Genomic DNA, 21,313 nt, shown 5'->3' with positions numbered 1-21,313 from the left:
TATGGATTCCAAACACTAAAAATCAAAACTGACAATTCATAACTGAAAAATTGCTCACATCAAGCGTGTGTGTGTGAAATGACTATACAAAGTGACTAATATATTATGCCTACATTAAAACAACTCTCCACCGTACCAATATTTTGAAGTGCACTTGTTAATTGTGCCTGACAAAAATAGTAATAGTAAAATTGTATTGCAATCTTTTATAAATGATTGCATATGGAGGAATATTGCTCAAAGCCAAACAGATGAAAAGTACAAAAAGCAGAACTGTGTTATGCGAATATTCTGTGTTGCAGAATATGTCACAGCCAAGCATAGGAACATTGCTCTCTGAATCACAGTTCTGTCTGTTGACTCCTAACCACTAAAACCAGATTGCTTCCCACTGAGACTTCTCAGTTTATATTGAATATATTATTGCAAAGAAAAGGCCAGTGTTCTATGCTAAATTAAGAAAAGGATGAGTTATTCTGTAGAAGATACTGCTAGGATGACATTGAATAATACCCTAGTGGTTTTATAAAGGTGCAGTTTCTGAAACATCAGAGATATGTTTAAAGATGCATAAGAAATCTGATTGAGAGATGATCATTGGCCCAAGGTCATTCAGTGAACTTTATGACTAGGTGAACATTTGCATAGTACTGTGTAAAAGTTTTAGGCAGGTGTGAAAAAATGCTGTAAGCAAAGAATGCTTTCAGAAATATAAATAATGATTGTTTGTTTTTGTCAATGTTCAAAATGCAAAGTGAGCGAACAAAAAAATAATCTAAATCAAATCAATATTTGGTGTTACTACCTTTTGCCTTCAAACTAGCATCCATTCTCATAGGTACACTTGCACAAAGTCAGGGATTTTGTAGGATTATAGTCAGGTGTATGATCAACCAATTATACCAAAAAGGTGCTAATGATCATCAATGTCACAAGTAGGTTGAAACCCAGTCATGAACTGAAACAGAAACAGCTGTGTAGGAGGCGTAAAACTGGGTGAGGAACAGCCAAAAACTCTGCTACCAAGGTGAGGTTATGAAAGACAGTTTCATGTCATGGCAAAATTGAGCACAGCAACAAGACACAAGGTAGTTATGCTGCATCAACAAGGTATCTCCCAGACAAAGATTTCAAAGCAGACTGGGGTTTCAAGATGTGCTGTTCAAACTCTCTTGAAGAAGCATAAAGAAATGGGCAACATCGAGGATCGTAGGCACAGTGGTCGGCCAAGGAAGACATGTCAAGCTTATTACCCTTCGAAATTGGAAGATGTTCAACAGTGCCATCAGCTCAGAACTGGCAGAAACCAGTGGGATCCAGGTACACTCATCTACAGAGAAATCTGGCCAGAAGTGGTCTTCATGGAAGAGTTGCAGCCAAAAAGCCATACCTCCAACGTGGAAATAAGGCCAAACGACTAAAGTATGCACAAAAACATAGGAACTGGAGTGCAGGTGCTCTGGACTGATGAGTCAAAATTTGAAATATTTGGCTGTAGCAGAAGACAGTTTGTTCGTCGAAGGACTGGAGAGCGGTACAATAATGAGTGTCTGCAGGCAACAGTGAAGAATGGTGGAGGTTCCTTGAATGTTTGGGGCTGCATTTCTGCAAATGGAGTTGGAGATTTGGTCAGGATTAATGGTGTTCTCAATGCTGAGAAATACAGGCAGATACTTATCCATCATGCAATACCATCAGGGAGGCGTATGATTGGCCCCAAATTTATTCTGCAGCAGGACAACGACCCCAAACATACAGCCAAAGTCATTAAGAACTATCTTCAGCATAAAGAAGAACAAGAAGTACTGGAAGTGATGGCGTGGCCCCCACAGAGCCCTGATCTCAACATCACCGAGTGTGTCTGGGATTACATGAAGAGGCAGAAGGTTGTGAGAAAGCCTACATCCACAGAAGATCTGTGGTTAGTTCTCCAAGATGTTTGGAACAACCTACCAGCCAAGTTCCTTCAAAAACTGTGTGCAAGTGTACCTAGAAGAATTGCTGCTGTTTGGAAGGCAAAGGGTGGTCACACCAAATATTGATTTGATTTAGATTTCTCTTTTGTTCGTTCACTGCATTTTGTTCATTTATGAACATAAATGTTTAACACTTCCATTTTTGAAAGCATTCTTTGTTTACAGCACTTTTTCACACCTGCCTAAAACTTTTGCACAGTACTGTATATCTTCAGGACTTTATTCCTGTTCTCATCACCACCTTGCCAGCCCTGTTATATTATTGAAACAATTATATTTTGTGTCATGCTCCCCATGCTGTGCATAGAACTCCCAGGTGAAATATCATCTAGGTAACTATGGACAAGATTCAAGCTTCAAGCAAATATATGTGTCCCAGGATAATGCTGCAGGTTCCAATCTGGGTTGGTGACCGGGACCAGAAGTTTGTCTTCCCAGCTTTTGGACTCGTGCTGGAGCCCATCTTCAGGGAACTTCTCTCTAGCAGACTGTGTGCTGTTCTGTGTATGGTATTTATATGGTGACTGTTATATGTGGCTTTTTAGATGTTGATTGGGGTGTGTTGATAAACTGTCATTTGCTTGTGCTGCCCAGCCCTCACCTTCTAAGTACTTGATAAGCTGGTAGTAGATCAGTACTCCTGTTGACTGACGAGGTGACTGTTTCCCAGGCTTCAGTCACTTTCCTGGCTGTTTTTGTGCCTGCTTGTCCAACAATCTTAGTAGCTGCAAAGTAGAATGTGTGTCCTTGTTCATTACACTGTGAGACTATCTTAATTTTTTTACCTTAGTTTCAGCAAAGGTTTATATGAATATTTTACAAACATTCCCTGACATTATTCACGATATATGTGTTTATTTACATTCACATTCTTGTATCATCCTCCCCTCCCCATATGGACCTAGAAAAAAGGAGATTATTGAAGAACTTCAAAGAAGTAATTCTACTCTTGCTCTGCCTAGCATCATGTATATGGATATGCTATAGAAATACCATATAAATAGTCACACTGAGACTATTGGACAGGTTTCTTTTACAAATATTCCCTGACATTATTCATGATATATGTGTTTATTTACATTCACATTCTTGTATCATCCTCCCCTCCCCATATGGACTTAGAAAAAAGGAGATTATTGAAGAACTTCAAAGAAGTAATTCTACTCTTGCTCTGCCTAGCATCATGTATATGGATATACTATAGAAATACCATATAAATAGTCACACTGAGACTATTGGACAGGTTTCTTTCTTCCCAGCCAAAATGTATCCATAGCTATAAAATGTAGTTGAAGAATCGATACAAACATTTAATGTTCCCCTGTGTTTTCCTAAAACCATTATATTTCTGTTTTCCCTCTCTTTATTTTTAACAAAATATACCTCTGTTTGATGTATTTTTAAATTGTCTTGGTCTAGAAGGCTCTTCCTTTTTTTCTCCCTTGCTAATGTACTGTTCTGAGGGGATGCCAGCACCTGCATTTAAAAAATAATGTTCCTTCGTATTGATTTGTCATTTCAGCCAAGAAATAATACCTAGTTTGAGATTTGCTTTGAAAAAAAAAATCAACTTGAAGTCTTCAAAACAAGAACTTAGATGGACAATTTATCAAAGGATTTCTACAGTCCATGATAAATTTCAATCCTATAAATACCACATCAGTATGAAAAAACCTATCAGATTATTGAACTTGAGCCTATAAAAAAGAATAATATATATACCCTAAAAAGAATATCAGCATCTAAAAATGTGCTTCGAAATTCCCCATCTGCTATAAGTAATACATTCCCAGTTCTGCTCTTATTTCGATATTAGGAACCAAACTGTACAGGACAGATAGGTTTAAGCACTTATTAGTCTTTTTGGGAATATTTATAAAATGCAGCCATGGGCGGGGGGATAGAGTTTCCCCCCTCCTTTTCACATTTTTTCTATAGAGAAGTCCTTTCTTCAAATTGATCCTTTGGAAACAAGCACTAAAACTTGCTTTCCCAACCTTTAGGTGAGAGAAACAGTTTAAGAAAGATATTCAACAGAAAAATGCCATAAAGAAAAATCGCATACTCCCTTTTCATCTTAAACTACCATCACTGCAGGGAAATTTTATCTTTCAGAATAAAAGGTCACAAACAATACATAAACTATATAATGGTGCCCTCACCACCTTGGATTTTACCAAGTCTGTATGTGAATCAACCTAATTTACACTTTTTTTAAAAAAAAAAATCACATTTCAGAAACAGGTTGCAACAGACTTAGGAATGTTCATGTGAGCAATACAACTAAACAGTGATGAAAAATATATTTACAAAACATGAAGCTAACAATCAAAATAACAATTTACCACCAAGGAAAACAGCAACGCCTAGCATTGCAATTGTGCTGTAATAGCTGTAAAGTAAAAAAAGTTTGGAAAAATGAATTTTGAGACAAAAGTCTCCATGATAAATTTAAAGCTTGTTTAAACTTAAACTTAAAAAAGAAACAATTTCAGATGAATTTTCTTTCTTTAAATATTGTTGGAACCGTTAGTTTAGGCCTTTTTGTGGCAAAACAAGACTTTGACCTGAGGAAGGAATCAAAAATGTCAAGAAGAGAGGTGTGATCATGTGATCAAAACGCCATCCCTTTTTATGTGCATCATATACGTTGAGATAATGTTGATTGTGCAATCCCAGCTGCCATCCTGTTTTAGCTACCCTGAAGACACCCTTGCTTTCACCTCGCCCTGTTGTAAACAGGCTGAAGTTGTATCTGTGACCAGTCCCTGAACTCAATAAAATTGACTGCAAGGTTTGGCAGTTCATTCAGGTTCAGGTTTCAAAAGATTACTTAACAAAGCTAATAAATGCTACAAATTCTAACAGAGAGTACGTAGGGCATCTTACCAAGCAATGGAAACTAGTTACAGTCTGAAAAAAACCTATACAAAGGGTGAAATGGACAGAGATAAAAGAAAAAAAGAAAATACAAGCATTAATTCTTAATTTGTTCAGCTCCTTATACAGCAATAACCAGCAGAGACGTAGCTTTAATACTGTATAGGCTTTGATGACACCAGATGTTTTGGGACTTCTTCTCACAGCTCATCCACCTCTTAAGTGAAGCTTTCATAAAGCAAACTCATTTAAAGTAGTTAGGTTTGTTGATGCCAAAGTGTTGGAAAATAAAAGACAACAAAATAAAAATGGGATTGCAGAAAGCTGAGAAGTCTTATCTCGTAGGAGTTAGATTACCAAATAAAGTTCAATATGAGCAATGGTGAGACAAGCTATATTGGTGAAAATGCTCAATGGTCACATATACATTAATAGGATGTGTGCCAAAGGCGATTGATCAAGGATCTTGGGGCATGGTAGATGAAAAGGCACAGGTCACAGCTGCTGTAAAATAAAACCATGTTAGGAAAAGCATGCAGATCATGGCTTATGGAATTCTTGCCAAACTGTTTACCAGGATTAACCACAGAAGATATCTGTAGTTTCTTCTATTTAATAAAGTGATGCCCTCTTTTTGTGTGCATTTCTATTTGCATGAACAAGTACTCGTGAGCACCTCCATGTACATTGGAAAGCACAAGGCAGACTGGAAGCAGAGCATATTCAATATATTTTTTTTAGAAAATATTTTTCCATGATTGAATATGTCTTATTTCTCCCATTACACTAAAGTTGATCCTGTTCTGTTCTGTATTTAGGGATTTCCTGTCCATGGACAGATTGACAGACAGCGTTCTAGGCCTTCCCAACATTTCTTTGGTTTTGAAAGGATAACCAATCAAATACACACACACAACCTACGTATATATGGTTACCATATCTGGAAAGTGGGTATTTTAGAACTGGAAAAGATATATAAAATGGAAACAGAAATAATTTGGGATAGTTACAGCAATTCCGCTCATGAGGGATGTCTGAATTTTTACCTTGGAACTAAAGCAAAGAATTGGAGACATTGCAGAGGTATTGTATACAAGAGTAGATGTTATATAAAAATATGGAGGGGGCAGCCTCTTCCTCTCTCTCAAAATGTTAGAATTTATTAAAGCTAACTGTGAGGGGACTTTGGGACCAAAGTCAGGAAATACTTTTATATACTAAACATAATCAAACCTTGGGATTCACTGCTTCTGACTATTTCAAAAGGAGGAACAAATTAATGGAGGATGAAGTGTAATCTCTAGCTAGAAAGGTGGAGAGGGGTGAAAAGACTGGAAAGCTTGGAGTCTTACAGGGAAGGAAGCAACAGAGGCCATGTCAGGATAATGATAAGTTAAAGCTGAACAGCCATTGTAAGGCTGTAACTTATGATGAAATGAGGATGAGTCAGCAGAGGTATTGCTGCTTTAAAAGGCTGGGTTATTGCTACTTTAAGAAGCTGTCTATATAAGAGAGGCCATGTGAGGGTGTCTCCCTCTCCTAATGTATCTCTCTCCTCTTGTATTATCTTCATAGTAGTTCTCCGTGTAGAGTAGGAGATTGATTGATTGCCTAGCTGTGCCTAGAACTTGTGTGTGTGTGTGTGTGTGTGTGTGTGTGTGTGTGCACGCGCTTTGTATATAGACGCCCGCTACCCTAGAATTCCTGAAGTCTTTATTTGGCTTTTCCCAAAAGAGTGTAGTCAATCTGGTGAGATTCCTATAAATGGGTAGGCAACAATAAAGAAGCAACTTTGATCAGCTCACAATGTCATTCTGATTCCTTGGGCCTGTCATCAGGGCCCAATACTATCAGGGCCTACTAATATTGATGGTAATTTACCATTGATGGAATTGCAAGCAACATTTCTAAATATCAGCTAATAGGAGCGACAGTAAAAGTCTTTTTCTCTCCCACCATGTTTATGATGGAGAATTTCTTGAAGGAATCTAGTTGGTCATCTTATAATTCACGCACATTATTTTTTTACAAATCTTGAAGGTTACTGTATATTTCTCAAACAGAAATGTCAACCAGCATTTTTAACAGAACAGATTTTTCTTTCTTTCAAAACTTTCTCAAGAGAGACTCTACTTTCAAATGTCACAGTTGAATCGGAAAACAACTTCTGGGAGAATAGCATGTTTGTGGTTAGAAAAGTCAGACTTTTAATGGATGGGAGATTTTTCTTAATTAGATTATGAAGAGTCCATACTATTTTCTTTGTCTATTTATTTACAAATCATGTTTTCTGAATTCCTTATGCAAATTTATTGCTAAACCAAACAAGACAAAGGTATTTTTATTACAACTGTAACTAAGCCTGGAATTACGGTTTAAAACAGTGCCAGTCATTAAGCAGGTCATCATGTGACTGACATGATTTTACAATATTTTTGGAGCAGTCATTAAGCGAATGCCACAGTTGTTAAGTGAAGCCATTTTATGGGTGGTTTGTTTGTTTTTTCTGGAAACCAGAAGTGAACACTGGTTTCCAAAAATCATAAATCACAGTCACATGGCCATGGGATGCTGAAAATAGCCGTAAGTGCAGATTGGATGCCAATCATCCAAAATGTGATCACATGAGCTACCAGAAGTTGAAATAAAGGGCACAAGTACCTTTTTTTCACATCTGTTACAACTTTCAATAGTTGCGAAACAACTGGTCATGTCAAGAATTACCTGTGTTAGTTAAGTATACTTTTACATCACGGAATAGAGTCTAGTAACCGGATACAATAGTAAGACTAACAGCTCTGGGAGCACATCAGCAGTTTAGGAAGAATTGGATACCAGTTTTTGTTATGCTGGAGTCACACTATATGTGAGGAAATAGAGAAATACGATTTGAACATGTTTTATATTCACCCCATTTTATTCTAATACATGCTGTAATGTTAATAAGATTTTGGGAAGAGTAATAATATGTAACTCCGTGTAACAGAGTGGGTTCCTCTTACTTGTCCCAGCTTCTGCCAACCTAGCAGTTCGAAAGCATGTAAAAAATGCAAGTAAAAAAATGGGGACCACCTTGGTCGGAAAATAACAGCGTTATGTGCGCCTTCTGCATTTAGTCATGCCAGCCACATGACCATGGAGACGTCTTTGGACAGCACTGGCTCTTCAGCTTTGAAACGGAGATGAGCACTGCCCCTAGAGTCAGGAATGGCTAGCACATATGTGCGAGGGGAAGCTTTACATTTACCTAATAATGTGTAAAGATATTAATGTGATACTGAATTATATACCAAAAGCTTTATTTTTTGATGTGTTCTGTGTAGATATAGGCATCTGTAGTTAGCAATAATCATGACAAAACTGATGGGATATCATGACACAAGATTGGCCTTTTGCAATTAATTGCAACATCGCAATTTCACAAGAGATGTGTTTGCATCGCAAAGCTGCAAAGCATATTTTGTTATTTGCCTCTTAATAGATACCCATGAATATTTAAAAACTGAATAACTATCACATACCTATTGTTTTTCTTTTTTTTGCTATAAATTATAATAGTATAAATGAATGGGATGAGTAGGATAGGATAAGATGGAATGGCATAGGATAGGATCCTATTTTGTAAAAATCCAAATGAACATTTCTTTGGGGAAAAAAATCTTAATTCTGGCACATATGATGGTTGTCTCTTAGATCCCATGGCAATAAGCAAACATAAGTAAATTCATAATAGATATTTCAACAATATCCAGTGGATAACATAAGGGAGACTTTTGCATACTGCACATTGCTTGTATTTGGCAATCGAAAAGCTCAAGAGTGTTAACAAAAATATATGCTGTTCATGCACAATGCATATTTTGCATTTGGCAAACTGCCTGAAAAAGAAAGCACAACAGACACAAAATCCTTAGGAACAACAATTGCATTTAAAAAGTAGAATTGAAAATATTCTCAACTTACACATCCTAAGCTCTCAAACCTAGTTTTGCACAAATACCTTGTGTGACTACCATCTATTGGTCCCAGCAACTCACACAGAAGACAGTGAGAGAGATCTATGTCATGGCATATAAAACTAGACTTTGGACTTGACAAAAATGTATCAAGTCATAAAATATTCTTAAGAGAAACAATTATTCTGGGTAACAAAAGAAAATAGTTGAGGAAAGAAGAAACATCCCTGCCCGTGAAAATGAAGTTAGTCTGCAGAGTGAAGATTCTTATCTTGTACTAATTAGTAGACCTTGTGAACTAGAGATTTTGTTTAAGTTAGGGAGTAAAAAGAAAATAAAAGAAAACAAAGTCTCTAGAGCAAAATAAATGTCTTCAAACAAACTTTCAGGATTCTGTTAATGTAATTTTACAGTAAAGCGGAATTACCTCATCTGGTCATGTTTCCTGTCTGGGGTACTGGGACGGTTGACATCAGCTTTGGAAATCTGATAGTACAAATCTCCCACCATCTGTCTCAAAGGTGCTTTTTCAAAAGGCAACTGGACTGTTTATTCTTTGAGTAAGAAGAAGACATTTTGCTTCTCATCCATGAAGCTTCATCGATTCTGGCAATATGGTGGGAGTGATGGAGGGATTAGTTCTGACAGAAAGGGAGGGGAGTTGGATTGGAAGTGATGGAGGCTACTTGGGGTTTTATCTTCTCAAGAGCTCTCAGAGAAAGTGCTAAGACCAGATGACTGGGAAGAAATATTATCCTTCCAACCCCCAATCCCCATTCTATCAGAACTAATCCCTCCATAGCCTCCACTATACTGCCAGAAGTGAATAAACTTCTTGGATGAGAAGCAAAACTTTGTCTTCTTCTGCAAGGAAAAAACAATGCAGTTGCCTTTTTAAAAAGTCCCTTTGAGATAACTATGACCTGGATTGACTGAGAATCTCTGCAGACATCTCCCACTGTCTCTTTTACATCCTGAGAAGTTAAGGAGGTTCCTGTGTTTCTTTCCTTGCCCATTATACAGTTGTGGACTATGCCCTGTCTTATCTGATTGTTCTTTGGCAGCATCTCTTCTTCCCACCACCAACTCCCAAGGTCATTCCTATATGCCATTACACACAAGGCACAAAACCCTTTAGATGTTTGTGTATCAGCTTGTCTGGATAAGAATCAGAATCTTAATCCATTATCACCTAAACTACAGACCAGGAGAAGTGCTTCATTGTTCACTTACTCACACATTATCGTAGATTGCATTTTGCTATCTAAAAATGAAATGTTGCTCAGAAAGCAATCTCAGGTTCCACAGCCCTTTCTTGAGTTCAGTTTTGTGTGTCTCTGCTTTAATCACAGTTGTTTAATGTTGTTGTTGTTGTTTGGCAAAGACTGTGGAGATGACCTAATTAAAGGAAGTCTGACATTAATGGTTAAATTGATAGAACTGGAATGTATTAGTATATCTCTGATTCTGAATGAACTAGAAGTCAACTATGTAAAATCTTTATACCAATCTATGCAAGATGACCCAAAATCACAACTGCCCTTTCATTAGACAAAGTGAGTGCATGTAAAAGCCACAGTATATGACTCCGCCTTCTTACAGTCACACCACACTTCTCTTGTAAATCCCAAGAACCAGTGAGATCTTTCTTATTAGGATCAGGAACAGCACACTTTCAATGATCGTATCTAAAATCTGGAAGTCATTTACAAAAGAGGCCAGCTTTCTGAAATCAGTAAAACCATTCTGCTCTTTCTTTCTCGTTTTTTTAAAAAAATCAAAAGTCCTCTATCAAAAGGTTGTTTAAATATTTCATACTTTCTGTAGTATTTTTTGTACTATTTATTTTTATATTTTATAAATGATAGCCAGCTAAACCACTGTCAAAAATTGGCAGGTTCAAGCATTTAAAGTTATTAATAATATATTAGTGACTTTTAAATAATAATTTGCATTGAAGTTTTTAATAGACATAGCAAAAACAAATATAAACTAAATAATAAAAGGAAACTGAAAAAGAAGTTTAAAAAGTGCAAAAGAGAAGGGGGGAGAGAGAGGGAGGGAAGGAGGGAGAGGGACAAGAAACAAAGACTTTCAGCCTTTATCATACTGAGTGCAACCTAATATAACTTCCCCCTCAACAATAGATTAGTGACTGTTGCAAACATTATTATATACAGTATTATTGTGGCAAGAGCAATGTGTATTTTATATTCTGTTTTACCCCTATAGAAAATGCATATTAACACATACCTTTTTCATATTTCTGGGTTGTATGAAATCTGTTGCAAAAGAACCTTGCAGATGATATCTGAGACATGTTTGTGTATTGCTGTCTCTTTACCTCTCTTTGTCATTCTCTGCTTCCAGCTTTCTTTGGGAAGTATCTAAATGAATATAATGGTTCCTATGTGCCTCCTGGCTGGAAAGAATGGGTTGGATTACTTAAGAACTCTCGTTTTTACAACTACACGCTCTGTAGAAATGGAGTGAAGGAAAAGCACGGATCTGACTACGCTAGGGTAGGTCCTATTGATTTATTTTAATTTTCCCCCTTTGACCCTAACTGTGAGATTAGCCCAGATACGTTATGGATTTAGTCTAATTAAAGTATTTGTTTTATATCTGAGAGCCACTGCTGGTAATATAAACTGTAATCCATAAACCCGCTCTTTAGGCTGTGCATTATCATTTTCCTTCTGGAGGGATATATGATTTAAAATTTATTTAGTGACAGCAGGCAATTCCTGAGATGGTAAACATTCCAATATGCTTACCAGCTGAGAAATAGATTTGATTGTAGCTTGACTCATATTGTTTTGGCTGGTGTTCCCTACTTTAATTAACATACAGGGTTATATTCTGTACTGCTGTATGCCTGTAATTATTTTATTGCAAAATCATTGCTTCCATGGTTGTGAGATGCCGCTGTTGGTCAATTCTAAATCTGTCATTAATCCCTAAATTCAATATTTAGGTACAGGGCTATGAAATTGAGATCAAGAGTACATGTGTGATATAATCTTTTAATTACAATGGTCTATTAAAAGTAAAGCTATTTGGAATGTAACATTCATATAGCATTGCGTTCTTTTATTATTCCTTAAGAGTAGCAAAACAGGAATGGGTATGTTCTTGTATGCATATTCAGATTTAATAGAGTGACCGAATCTAAGTTTTAACCAACAACGTTAAATTAATAAAGGAGTGCTTTAAAAAAAACTTTTCCTCTGTCACGTAGAGACCTTTTTCTTTTAATAGCAACTCTCTTGGGTGCATCACAGCTATTTTTAAAACTATCTCTAGTTTCAAAAGAAAATAAGAATCTGCCTACCTATTTAAAAATCCATCTCCTAATGCAACTCTCCTGTTTCCTAATGTATTCCTGAGCTCAATTTAAAACGCCAATTTTAATATTTAAAAACCTAAATGGTTTGAGATGAGGTTACCTTTTCTTCTATGTTTGTTTTTGATCTTTAAAATCTTCAGAATCTCTGCTTCATTATTTAGAGCCAATCAAATGAACCAAGGTAGGTTATTACCAGATAGAAGAACATTTTTGGATATGGAACAGCCTCCTTTGACTGATTTGCTTGGCAGTATCCGTGAGGTCTTTTCAGTTCCAAGGCTCTTTATGCATTACATATAACCTCAGACTCATTTTTTTTAAAATGTATGGCTGCAAATGTATGCTTTTTGTTTTAAGAGCCTATGTTTGATTTACTTTATTGTTATACAATTCAGATTGTATTATTTTGCATCCCAATAGTGTTATAATGCTTTCCAGATAGTTTTATATTGTGGATCAGTAAATAAATGTTATTAATAAATCTTCTCTGCCTGGTGCTATGTAGATGTATTAGATTAGAGAGAGAATTATTAGAATTGTGGTCCACAATTCCACAGAAGCTAATCAGTGTTGCTCCATGACAGCTGGTCCAAAATTTCAGGAAGGTGTCTTTTCCAAACAGCCATGAGGTACCACAATATGATTTTGCAGCGTCTTAAATTTAAAAATGGATTTCAACATTGAACTGTGATCCCTCTCAATTTTTATATTTTTACAGTACAACATAAAATTTTAAACTTCTTTTCACTGGACTAGATTTATCCAACTCCTGCAGTTGTTCTTCATGTTTTAGCCTCTAGCCCTCTAATCTTTATAGCTCTTTTCTGTACTCTTTCCACAATCTCAATATCTTTTTATGTTGTGGTGACCAAAACTGGATGCAGTATTCCAAGTATGGCTGTACTAAGTCTTTGTAAAGCAGTACTAATATTTCACATAATCTTGATTCTGCTAATGCAGCCTAGAATTGCATTGGTTTTTTTTGGCTGCTGCCACACACTGTTGGCCCATATTTAAGTGATTGTCCACTTAGATTCCAAGAGCCCTCTAATACGTTTGACCTAGTCATAATAACATCTAAGCAGGAATCAAGTTTTATGTTTACATTAATCTTTTGAAGTACAGTGTTTTGCTGCAAATTTAAGCACACCTATAATTTTACAATACAGTTTTATATCCAGCATTCATATTTTATATTTTTTTACTAAAGCAGTGAGTTTCCCAGCATATGCCCTCCTGTTTTGGTAAGTCTTATGAGTGTAACATGTTCTCTGTAATTTTAAGGTGACAAGACATTTGTCTGTTTTTCTTAGTTTGTCCCCTAGCATGCAAGTGAGAAAAAACAGAAATAACCATGAACCTGGTGGAACAACAGGATGGTTTTCAAGCAACGTAGTAGATCTTCTCAAAACACTGTACTTAAAAAAATACATTTGAAATAGAGTAGTAGCATATATGTACTTTACAAGCACTGAAAATAACTTGATTGTCTCTTCATTCTTAAATGATAATTTTATATTTTGATTTTGCTTCTCTTAAGTAGTACTTAGACTTATATACAACTCCATAGTGCTTTACAGCACTTTCGAAATGGTTTATAGTGTCATCATATTGTCCCCAACAATCTGGATCATCATTTTACCAACCTCATAAGGATGGAATAGTCAACCTCAAGCCCTGTCAGGATCGAACTCCAGACTGTAGGCAGAATTAGACTGCAATACTACATTCTAACCACTGCTGTGTTTCTTCTCTTCATTTCATCCTTTCAGGACTATCTGACTGACTTGATCACCAATGACAGTATTAGCTTTTTCCGAATATCAAAGAAGATGTATCCCCATCGGCCAGTTTTGATGGTTCTTAGTCACGCAGCTCCACATGGTCCAGAAGATTCAGCGCCTCACTATTCACATCTCTTCCCCAATGCTTCCCAACACATGTAAGTAAACATAAATAATACCCATCAATTTTATGCAATTCCAGAATAAAGTAATTATAATCTATATTTATTATAAATTAAATACATTTTCTGGGAAACAATTAGTGGGTTATTTGTATCTTGTCATTACATTATCCTAAAGGCAAAAACAGAATAGCTCAGTATATTTTCCAACTTTCAAAACTCTGCAACTATTTGCTGTTTGAGTATAATGTGTAGTTTTGGTGTGGCAGAAATATTGTCAAGGACTGAAAAATAATTGAGAAAAATAGATACATAGGTTAACAGTAGAGGATTGGATAGGATAGAGATTTAAACTGTAATCTTAAGCATGGTTATCTAGAAGTATGGCCTATTGATGACAGACAGACTTGGTTTGAAAATACATTAACCTACAAACCATCAAATCAAAGTTACCCAAATCAAGTTTAAAATGTGCAAATCCGTCTTCAACTGGCTAGGTGTGTTGGGTGAACACATCCCACAGAAATTTGCCCCTGCTAATTGCATATAGCAATAGCAATAGCAGTTAGACTTATATACCGCTTCATAGGGCTTTCAGCCCTCTCTAAGCGGTTTACAGAGTCAGCATATCGCCCCCACAATCTGGGTCCTCATTTTACCCACCTCGGAAGGATGGAAGGCTGAGTCAACCCTGAGCCGGTGAGATTTGAACTGCTGAACTGCAGATAACAGTCAGTTGAAGTGGCCTGCAGTACTGCACTCTACCCACTGCGCCACCTCGGCTCAATGTTGTTTTTTATTTTGTAGGTGAGGTGTTTGATTTGATTTTGATTTTATTAACATTTGTAGGCCGCCCTTTTCCCTGAGGGGACTCAGGGCGGCTCACATAAAATCAGGGAGGGGAAGTAAAACAATGACATAGACACACATAATAAAAGTAATAAGCAACATACATTCATCATTCGGGAGGGGTAACTATCCTTGTCCCCAGGCCTGACGGGCTAGCCAGTTCTTAAGGGCTGTGCGGAAGGCCAAGACGGTGGTGAGGGTACGAATCTCCACGGGGAGTTCGTTCCAAAGGGTCGGGGCTACTACTGAGAAGGCCCTCCTCCTTGTAGTTGCCAGCCGGCACTGGCTGGCCGATGGAATACGGAGGAGGCCCAATCTGTGTGATCTAATTGGTCGCAGGGAGGTGATTGGCAGGAGGCGGTCGCTCAAGTATCCAGATCCACTACCATGCAGGGCTTTATGGGTGACTAATAGCACCTTGAAGCGCACCCGGAGATCGACAGGTAGCCAGCGCAGCTCGCGGAGGATAGGTGTTATGTGGGTGAACCGAGGTGCACCCACAATCGCTCGCGCGGCCGCATTCTGTACTAGCTGAAGTCGCCGGATGCTCTTCAAGGGCAGCCCCATGTAGAGCACGTTGCAGTATTCCAGCCTAGAGGTCACAAGGGCCCGAGTGACTGTTGTGAGTGCCTCCCGGTTCAGGTAGGGTCGCAACTGGCGCACCAGGCGAACCTGGGCGAATGCCCCCCTAGTCACAGCCGTCAGGTGGTGATCAAACGATAGCTGTGGATCTAGGAGGACTCCCAAGTTGCGAACCCTCTCTGAGGGGTATAAAATTTGACCCCCCAGCCTGAGTGATGGAATATTGGTCGAATCTTTGGGAGGGAAACACAACAGCCACTCGGTCTTTTCTGGGTTGAGCACAAGCTTGTTAACCCTCATCCAGTCCATAACGGCCTCAAGGCCTCGGTTCATCACGTCTGCCGCTTCATTGAGATGGCACGGGGCGGACAGATACAACTGGGTATCGTCCGCATATTGATGGTATCTGATCCCGTGCCTACGGATGATCTCTCCCAGCGGTTTCATGTAGATGTTGAATAGTAGGGGGGATAAGACCGAGCCCTGAGGCACCCCATAAGTTAGGGGCCTAGGGGACGATCTCTGCCCCCCCACTAACACCGACTGCGACCTGTCCGAGAGGTAGGAAGAGAACCACCGCAACACGGAGCCTCCCACTCCCACCTCCCGCAGTCGTCGCAGAAGGATACCATGGTCGATGGTATCGAAAGCCGCTGAGAGGTCAAGGAGGACCAGGATGGAGGAATGTCCTCCATCTCTGGCCCTCCAGAGATCATCGGTCAATGCGACCAAAGCGGTTTCTGTGCTGCAACCGTGTCTGAAGCCTGACTGGAAGGGGTCAAGATAGTTTGCTTCCTCCAAGGACCGTTGGAGCTGAAAGGCCACCACCTTCTCAACAACCTTCCCAAGGAAGGGAAGGTTGGAGACTGGGCGATAGTTATTAAGAACAGCTGGATCCAAAGATGGCTTCTTTAGGAGGGGTCTCACCACCGCCGCTTTCAGTGCGGCGGGGAAGTTCCCCTCCCGAAGAGAGGCGGTCACAACCGCCTCGATCCAGCCTCGTGTCACCTCACTACTGTTAGTAACCAGCCATGAGGGACACGGATCCAGTACGCAGGTGGAGGCACTTACAGCCCTCATGGCCTTGTCCACATCCCCGGGGGTAACATCCTGAAACTCAACCCAGAGATGTTCCACCTGATCCTCTTGTGCCTCGGCTGGAACTGCGGGGATGGAGTCCAAGTCCGACCGAAACCGAGCAATTTTGTCCGCTAAGAATTGGGCATAATCCTCAGCTCTGCCCTGCAAGGGTTCCCCCGCTTCCCTTTTATTTAATAGGGAGCGGGTTATCTTAAACAGGGCGGCTGGGCGGGACTCAGCGGACGCAACCAAGGTGGCTATATGAGATCTTTTCGCTGCCCTAAGTGCCCTGGTGTATTCCTTGGTGCAGGTGGTTACCATTGCTCGGTTCGATTCGGACTTATCGGACCTCCATCGGTGCTCTAGGCATCTCCTCCGGCGCTTCATCTCCCGGAGTTCCTCGGTGAGCCAAGGGGGTCTCCGGGATCCGCTGACCCGGAGGGGCCGTAGTGGCGCAATCCGGTCGAGAGACTCCGATGCCGCCGAGTGCCAGGCAGCAGCCAGAGTCTCCGCCGAACTGTGGGCGAGGGTATCAGGAATAACCCCAAGCTCCGTCTGGAACCTCATAGGGTCCATCAGTCGCCTGGGGCGGAACCACCTGGTCGGTTCCTCCTCCCTACGGTGGGGGTTTGGCCTCCGGAAGTCGAGCCTCAGTAGGCAATGGTCTGACCACGACAGGGGTATGGTCTCACTACCCCTCAGACCAAGATCACACATCCACTGCTCCGAGAGAAATACGAGGTCGAGCATGTGACCCGCTGAGTGGGTTGGGCCCCGAATTACCTGGGTCAAGCCCATGGCTGTCATGGAAGCCATGAACTCCTGCGCCCCATCAGAGTGTTCACCGAGCGATGGCAAATTAAAGTCCCCCAGAACCATAAGCCTGGGGAACTCAATTGCCAGCTCGGCTACTGACTCGAGGAGCGAGGGGAGGGCTGCTGCAACGTAGTTGGGAGGCAGGTACGTTAGCAGCAGACCCACTTGACCCTTGAGGTCCAACTTCACCAGCAGAGTCTCACACCCGACAAGCTCCGGAGCAGGGACCCTACGAGGTACTAGAGACTCCCGGATAACAACAGCCACACCGCCACCCCTTCCCTGGGCTCTCGGCTGATGAAGCACCTGAAATCCTTCTGGGCACATCTCTACAAGGGGGACTCCTCCTTCTGTGCCCAGCCAGGTTTCAGTAATACAAGGTGTTGGGGTACAATATGTAAGTGTGGGTATTATTTGGAAGACAATAATGTTTTAATAAATAGCTACATATTCAAAATTCCTATAAAGAATTCACTGAAAAATTGGATGGGAGGAAATGTGTGAGTGCATATTGAGAAGATTTCTTAAAGCATATTGAATGTTAACTATTTTGCTGAAAATAACCAGAGTCTGCATTGGAATATTTAGTCATAACTTTAATATAAAAATGAATCATTTCAATTTCTGCATGAAGTGTTATTTAGATTACCCAGATAATTTCTTGACTTCTCTCAAAATATTTTTCCACCATAGTTGAATAGTTTTTATAAGACCCGCAGAGCTGCAGATGTAAACTGTGGAGTTTGGCTGCTTCTCCAAGGTCAAATATAGAGAATTTGTACAGGATTTGTAGAGCAAAGGATTTCTTCCCAATCTTACCACTTCAAATTTCTGAATGGATTTGAAGTGGTTATTTTTGTTCAAATTCCAAAGTCGTTATAAGTTGTGTATTTGGAAATAACATGGACAAATCTTTTAAGCATAAGAGGGTTACATTTGTAGTAATCAAAGAAGATTGTAGACTTTGGATGGATTAAGCAGCAGGAGGCTTCAGATGAGCCAGGAAATCACAAAGAATATAGGAAAAGGAATTTATCAAGTGTTTTAGATTCATTCAGGGCATTACATAGCAACAGTTTCCATAACCATCAGCATTTTCAAAACAGCTCTGTCGTTATCCTGCCACAATAACATTCTGAAATCAGAGGGAACATTAGCCCTGTAAGAGAATAATAAGCAACCTTTTCTCCCTGGAAAAAAAAGAAACCTCCCTTTCTTTTCTCTGAAAACTATTTGAATCAGAAAACCTATATCAAAGGATTCCGTTTGCTGAAACACCATTAAACAAATTTCTAAGCCCATTCGGGATGCTGGAAAACCAGAGTCTGATTTTAACCTGTTCTAAACGTTTTGCCTATCACCTCTATTCAAACAATAAATGCAAATAGGATATTTGCATGTAATCCTGATATATCAGTAAAGCACAAGCTCTCAAGATACGTACATAAAAATAGCACCTGGAGACATAGCCATTACAAGTCTTGACTGCTTCTTTCCAGAAATCTTGGTTTACAAAAATTGGAAGGCCCGGCATTTATTCCTCTACTGATATTTTTCAGGCATGCCTGCACAAAGTCCTAGGGAGTTCACCAGGACTACTTAAAACATTTATGTTTAGTCTTGAAGTCCTTGATGCTTAGCCAGGATAGTCTCTAATATTCCACTGTGCCAGGCATCCAAGCTTGCTCTTCCAGATACACCTGTCTTCTTCTTTCTTGCCTCTGTCATTGGGTAGGATGCAAATTTTGGTGCGCATTTAGAGAAAATCATTACATGGTACTTGTGCAAGCTGGAGGTAGTGGAAATTACACAGTTTGAATGATTAAAACATGGTTTACAAAAACTCATTCAGGTCTGGCTTATTTTGAAATAAGAATTTAATATAGCTTGTTTTCCTGGTAACTACTTATGCAGTCATATTGAAATTCTGCTAAATATTCAACTACCAAATATTGTAAAAAGGGTTTGTAAATTGGAGCCATAAGCATGCTGGCACCCAATACAGCTCACACAGCAAAGGTGTCACATGCACCGTTCTGTGGGTGCCCAGAATTGCTGTGTGTAGCCTCAGTCCTACCACTGCCAAGCTTGTAGATACTTTTCAAGGGTAGCCCTGTGTAGATAAAGTTTCAGTAGTCCAAATATTGGTTGGATCCTACTTTTTCTTCTTCAAAGTGACCAGAATTATATTTAAAAAATCAGGCTTTCTGATTAACCCCTCTGTAATATAGGTAGTCATCCTGCAGGTGCATGTGGGCCTGGGTGTTGGACTCATTTCAAAACCTTTCAAAATGTGGAAAATCCATTTCAGACCTAGTTGAAAACAAAACAAAACATATCCGTCCATAACTATAGAAACTAGCCTTCCAGAATAGTTTTTTTCCTGACTTCCTAGAGGAGGGATATCAAACTCAAGGCCCATGAGCTGCATCTGGCCCATGGGATGCTGAAATCTGGCCCACAGGGCTGGCCTGGAAATATCAAAGGACTGGTCCTTGGTGCCTCTGCCGGTCAAAACAGGCCACGGGGGGCCGTTTCTGGCCGACAGAGTGCTGCTGGAGACAGGCTGAAAACGGGGCCTCCATGGGGCCTGTTTTTGGCTGGCAGAGTGCTTATAGAGGCTGGGGAGGCTGAAAACGAGCCGCACACACACACACAGCCCTCCGAGGTCAAACACAATCCTGATGCGGCCCTCAATGAAATTGAGTTTGACATCCCTGTCCTAGAGTATCAGAAGGGACAACACAGGCAGAGTGGAAATATGTTACTATAGCCTATTTCAATAATGTTGAATTCTAGTGTTCTTTCCTAGGGAAAGTCTTCTGATCTGGTCTTCCTCCTAAGGCTGACAATAACTGTTGCTCCTGAGAGAAAATAACAGAAAAGGGAACTAATGTCAGCAGTATTGTATTGCTACTATTCAAATCCCACTCCTTTTTTTGTAAACTGCAATACTACATGCACACTGGAAAGGAACAGAGCTTGTCTGGCAACATTGCTTTCATTATTTTGACTAAACCATTTGTCATAATAACAAGGAATCACCTGTGTGGGAGGTGGGCAGCCTTCTAAATTTGTACAATAAATAAATAAAATTGTAAGTTCTTATAGACATCACTAAAAGGAATATCAAGACGAGGGAGAGGAGAGATTAAAAGAAAAAAAGAGGAAGGATGTTTTCTCTGCTTGCCCTCACAAATTACCCCTGAGGGTAATAGAAAATTCAAGAGAAAGATTGTTTCCCATCTCTGCCCAATAGCCCAAGGGTATTTTTATTTATTTTATCTTATTTATATATCATATTTAATTACCTCCCATCTCCCTCACAGAAACAAATAGAAATGAGGAGCTTCCTTAGGAATGAATATCTGGAGTTTAAAAATTTCAACTGATGGCAAATTCAATCTCCATTCTACATTGAATATTGACATGGTGCTTTTGCAAGCCTTTTGCAAGTCACAATGCGTTCTGTAAAATATTAGCATATTAAGGTCGGCGGCATATTATGTTTATTTTACTGGCTGTTAATTATTTTTGTCTCTCTAGCACACCCAGTTATAATTATGCTCCAAACCCAGACAAACACTGGATAATGAGATATACAGGTCCCATGAAGCCTATTCATATGGAATTCACCAATATGCTACAGCAGAAGCGACTTCAGACACTCATGTCTGTGGATGATTCCATGGAGGCGGTAAGATTTACAAGCTCATTCCTCAAGTCTTAGATGTAGGTCCTATCTTCCTGGACCATTCAAATAGTAAGTCAAGCTTTGAGAAACTAAACCAAGGTTTTCACAACTATAGAAAATTCAAGTTTCTTCTTTTGGTTTATAATGTTGCATTGCTTTAGGAAGAACAAAGGTACTAAATTATAAAATAGTTACAATAGCAAATATTTCCTAGGATCTATTATA

General features: G+C 39.4%; 1 protein-coding gene across 6 annotated transcripts in view; it reads left to right on the top strand.

Moving 5' to 3' along the window:
• The window catches only part of SULF2 (sulfatase 2), a 275,220-nt gene that overhangs the window by 194,808 nt on the left and 59,099 nt on the right, over window positions 1-21,313 (top strand). For all 6 annotated transcript variants that reach the window (XM_087720445.1, XM_087720443.1, XM_087720442.1 and 3 more), the window contains 3 exons: window positions 11,183-11,334; window positions 13,934-14,103; window positions 20,941-21,091. In XM_087720445.1, coding sequence (XP_087576571.1) covers window positions 11,183-11,334; window positions 13,934-14,103; window positions 20,941-21,091 — 473 coding nt within the window. The remainder of the gene's footprint in view (window positions 1-11,182; window positions 11,335-13,933; window positions 14,104-20,940; window positions 21,092-21,313) is intronic.

This window comes from Thamnophis sirtalis, unplaced genomic scaffold, assembly GCF_051295495.1.
Source record: "Thamnophis sirtalis isolate CommonGarterSnake01/CBP01778 unplaced genomic scaffold, rThaSir2_p1.2 scaffold_7, whole genome shotgun sequence".
NCBI lineage: Eukaryota > Metazoa > Chordata > Lepidosauria > Squamata > Natricidae > Thamnophis > Thamnophis sirtalis.
Note: the sequence above shows the minus strand (reverse complement) of the source record. Positions and strands in the feature narration are given on the sequence as shown.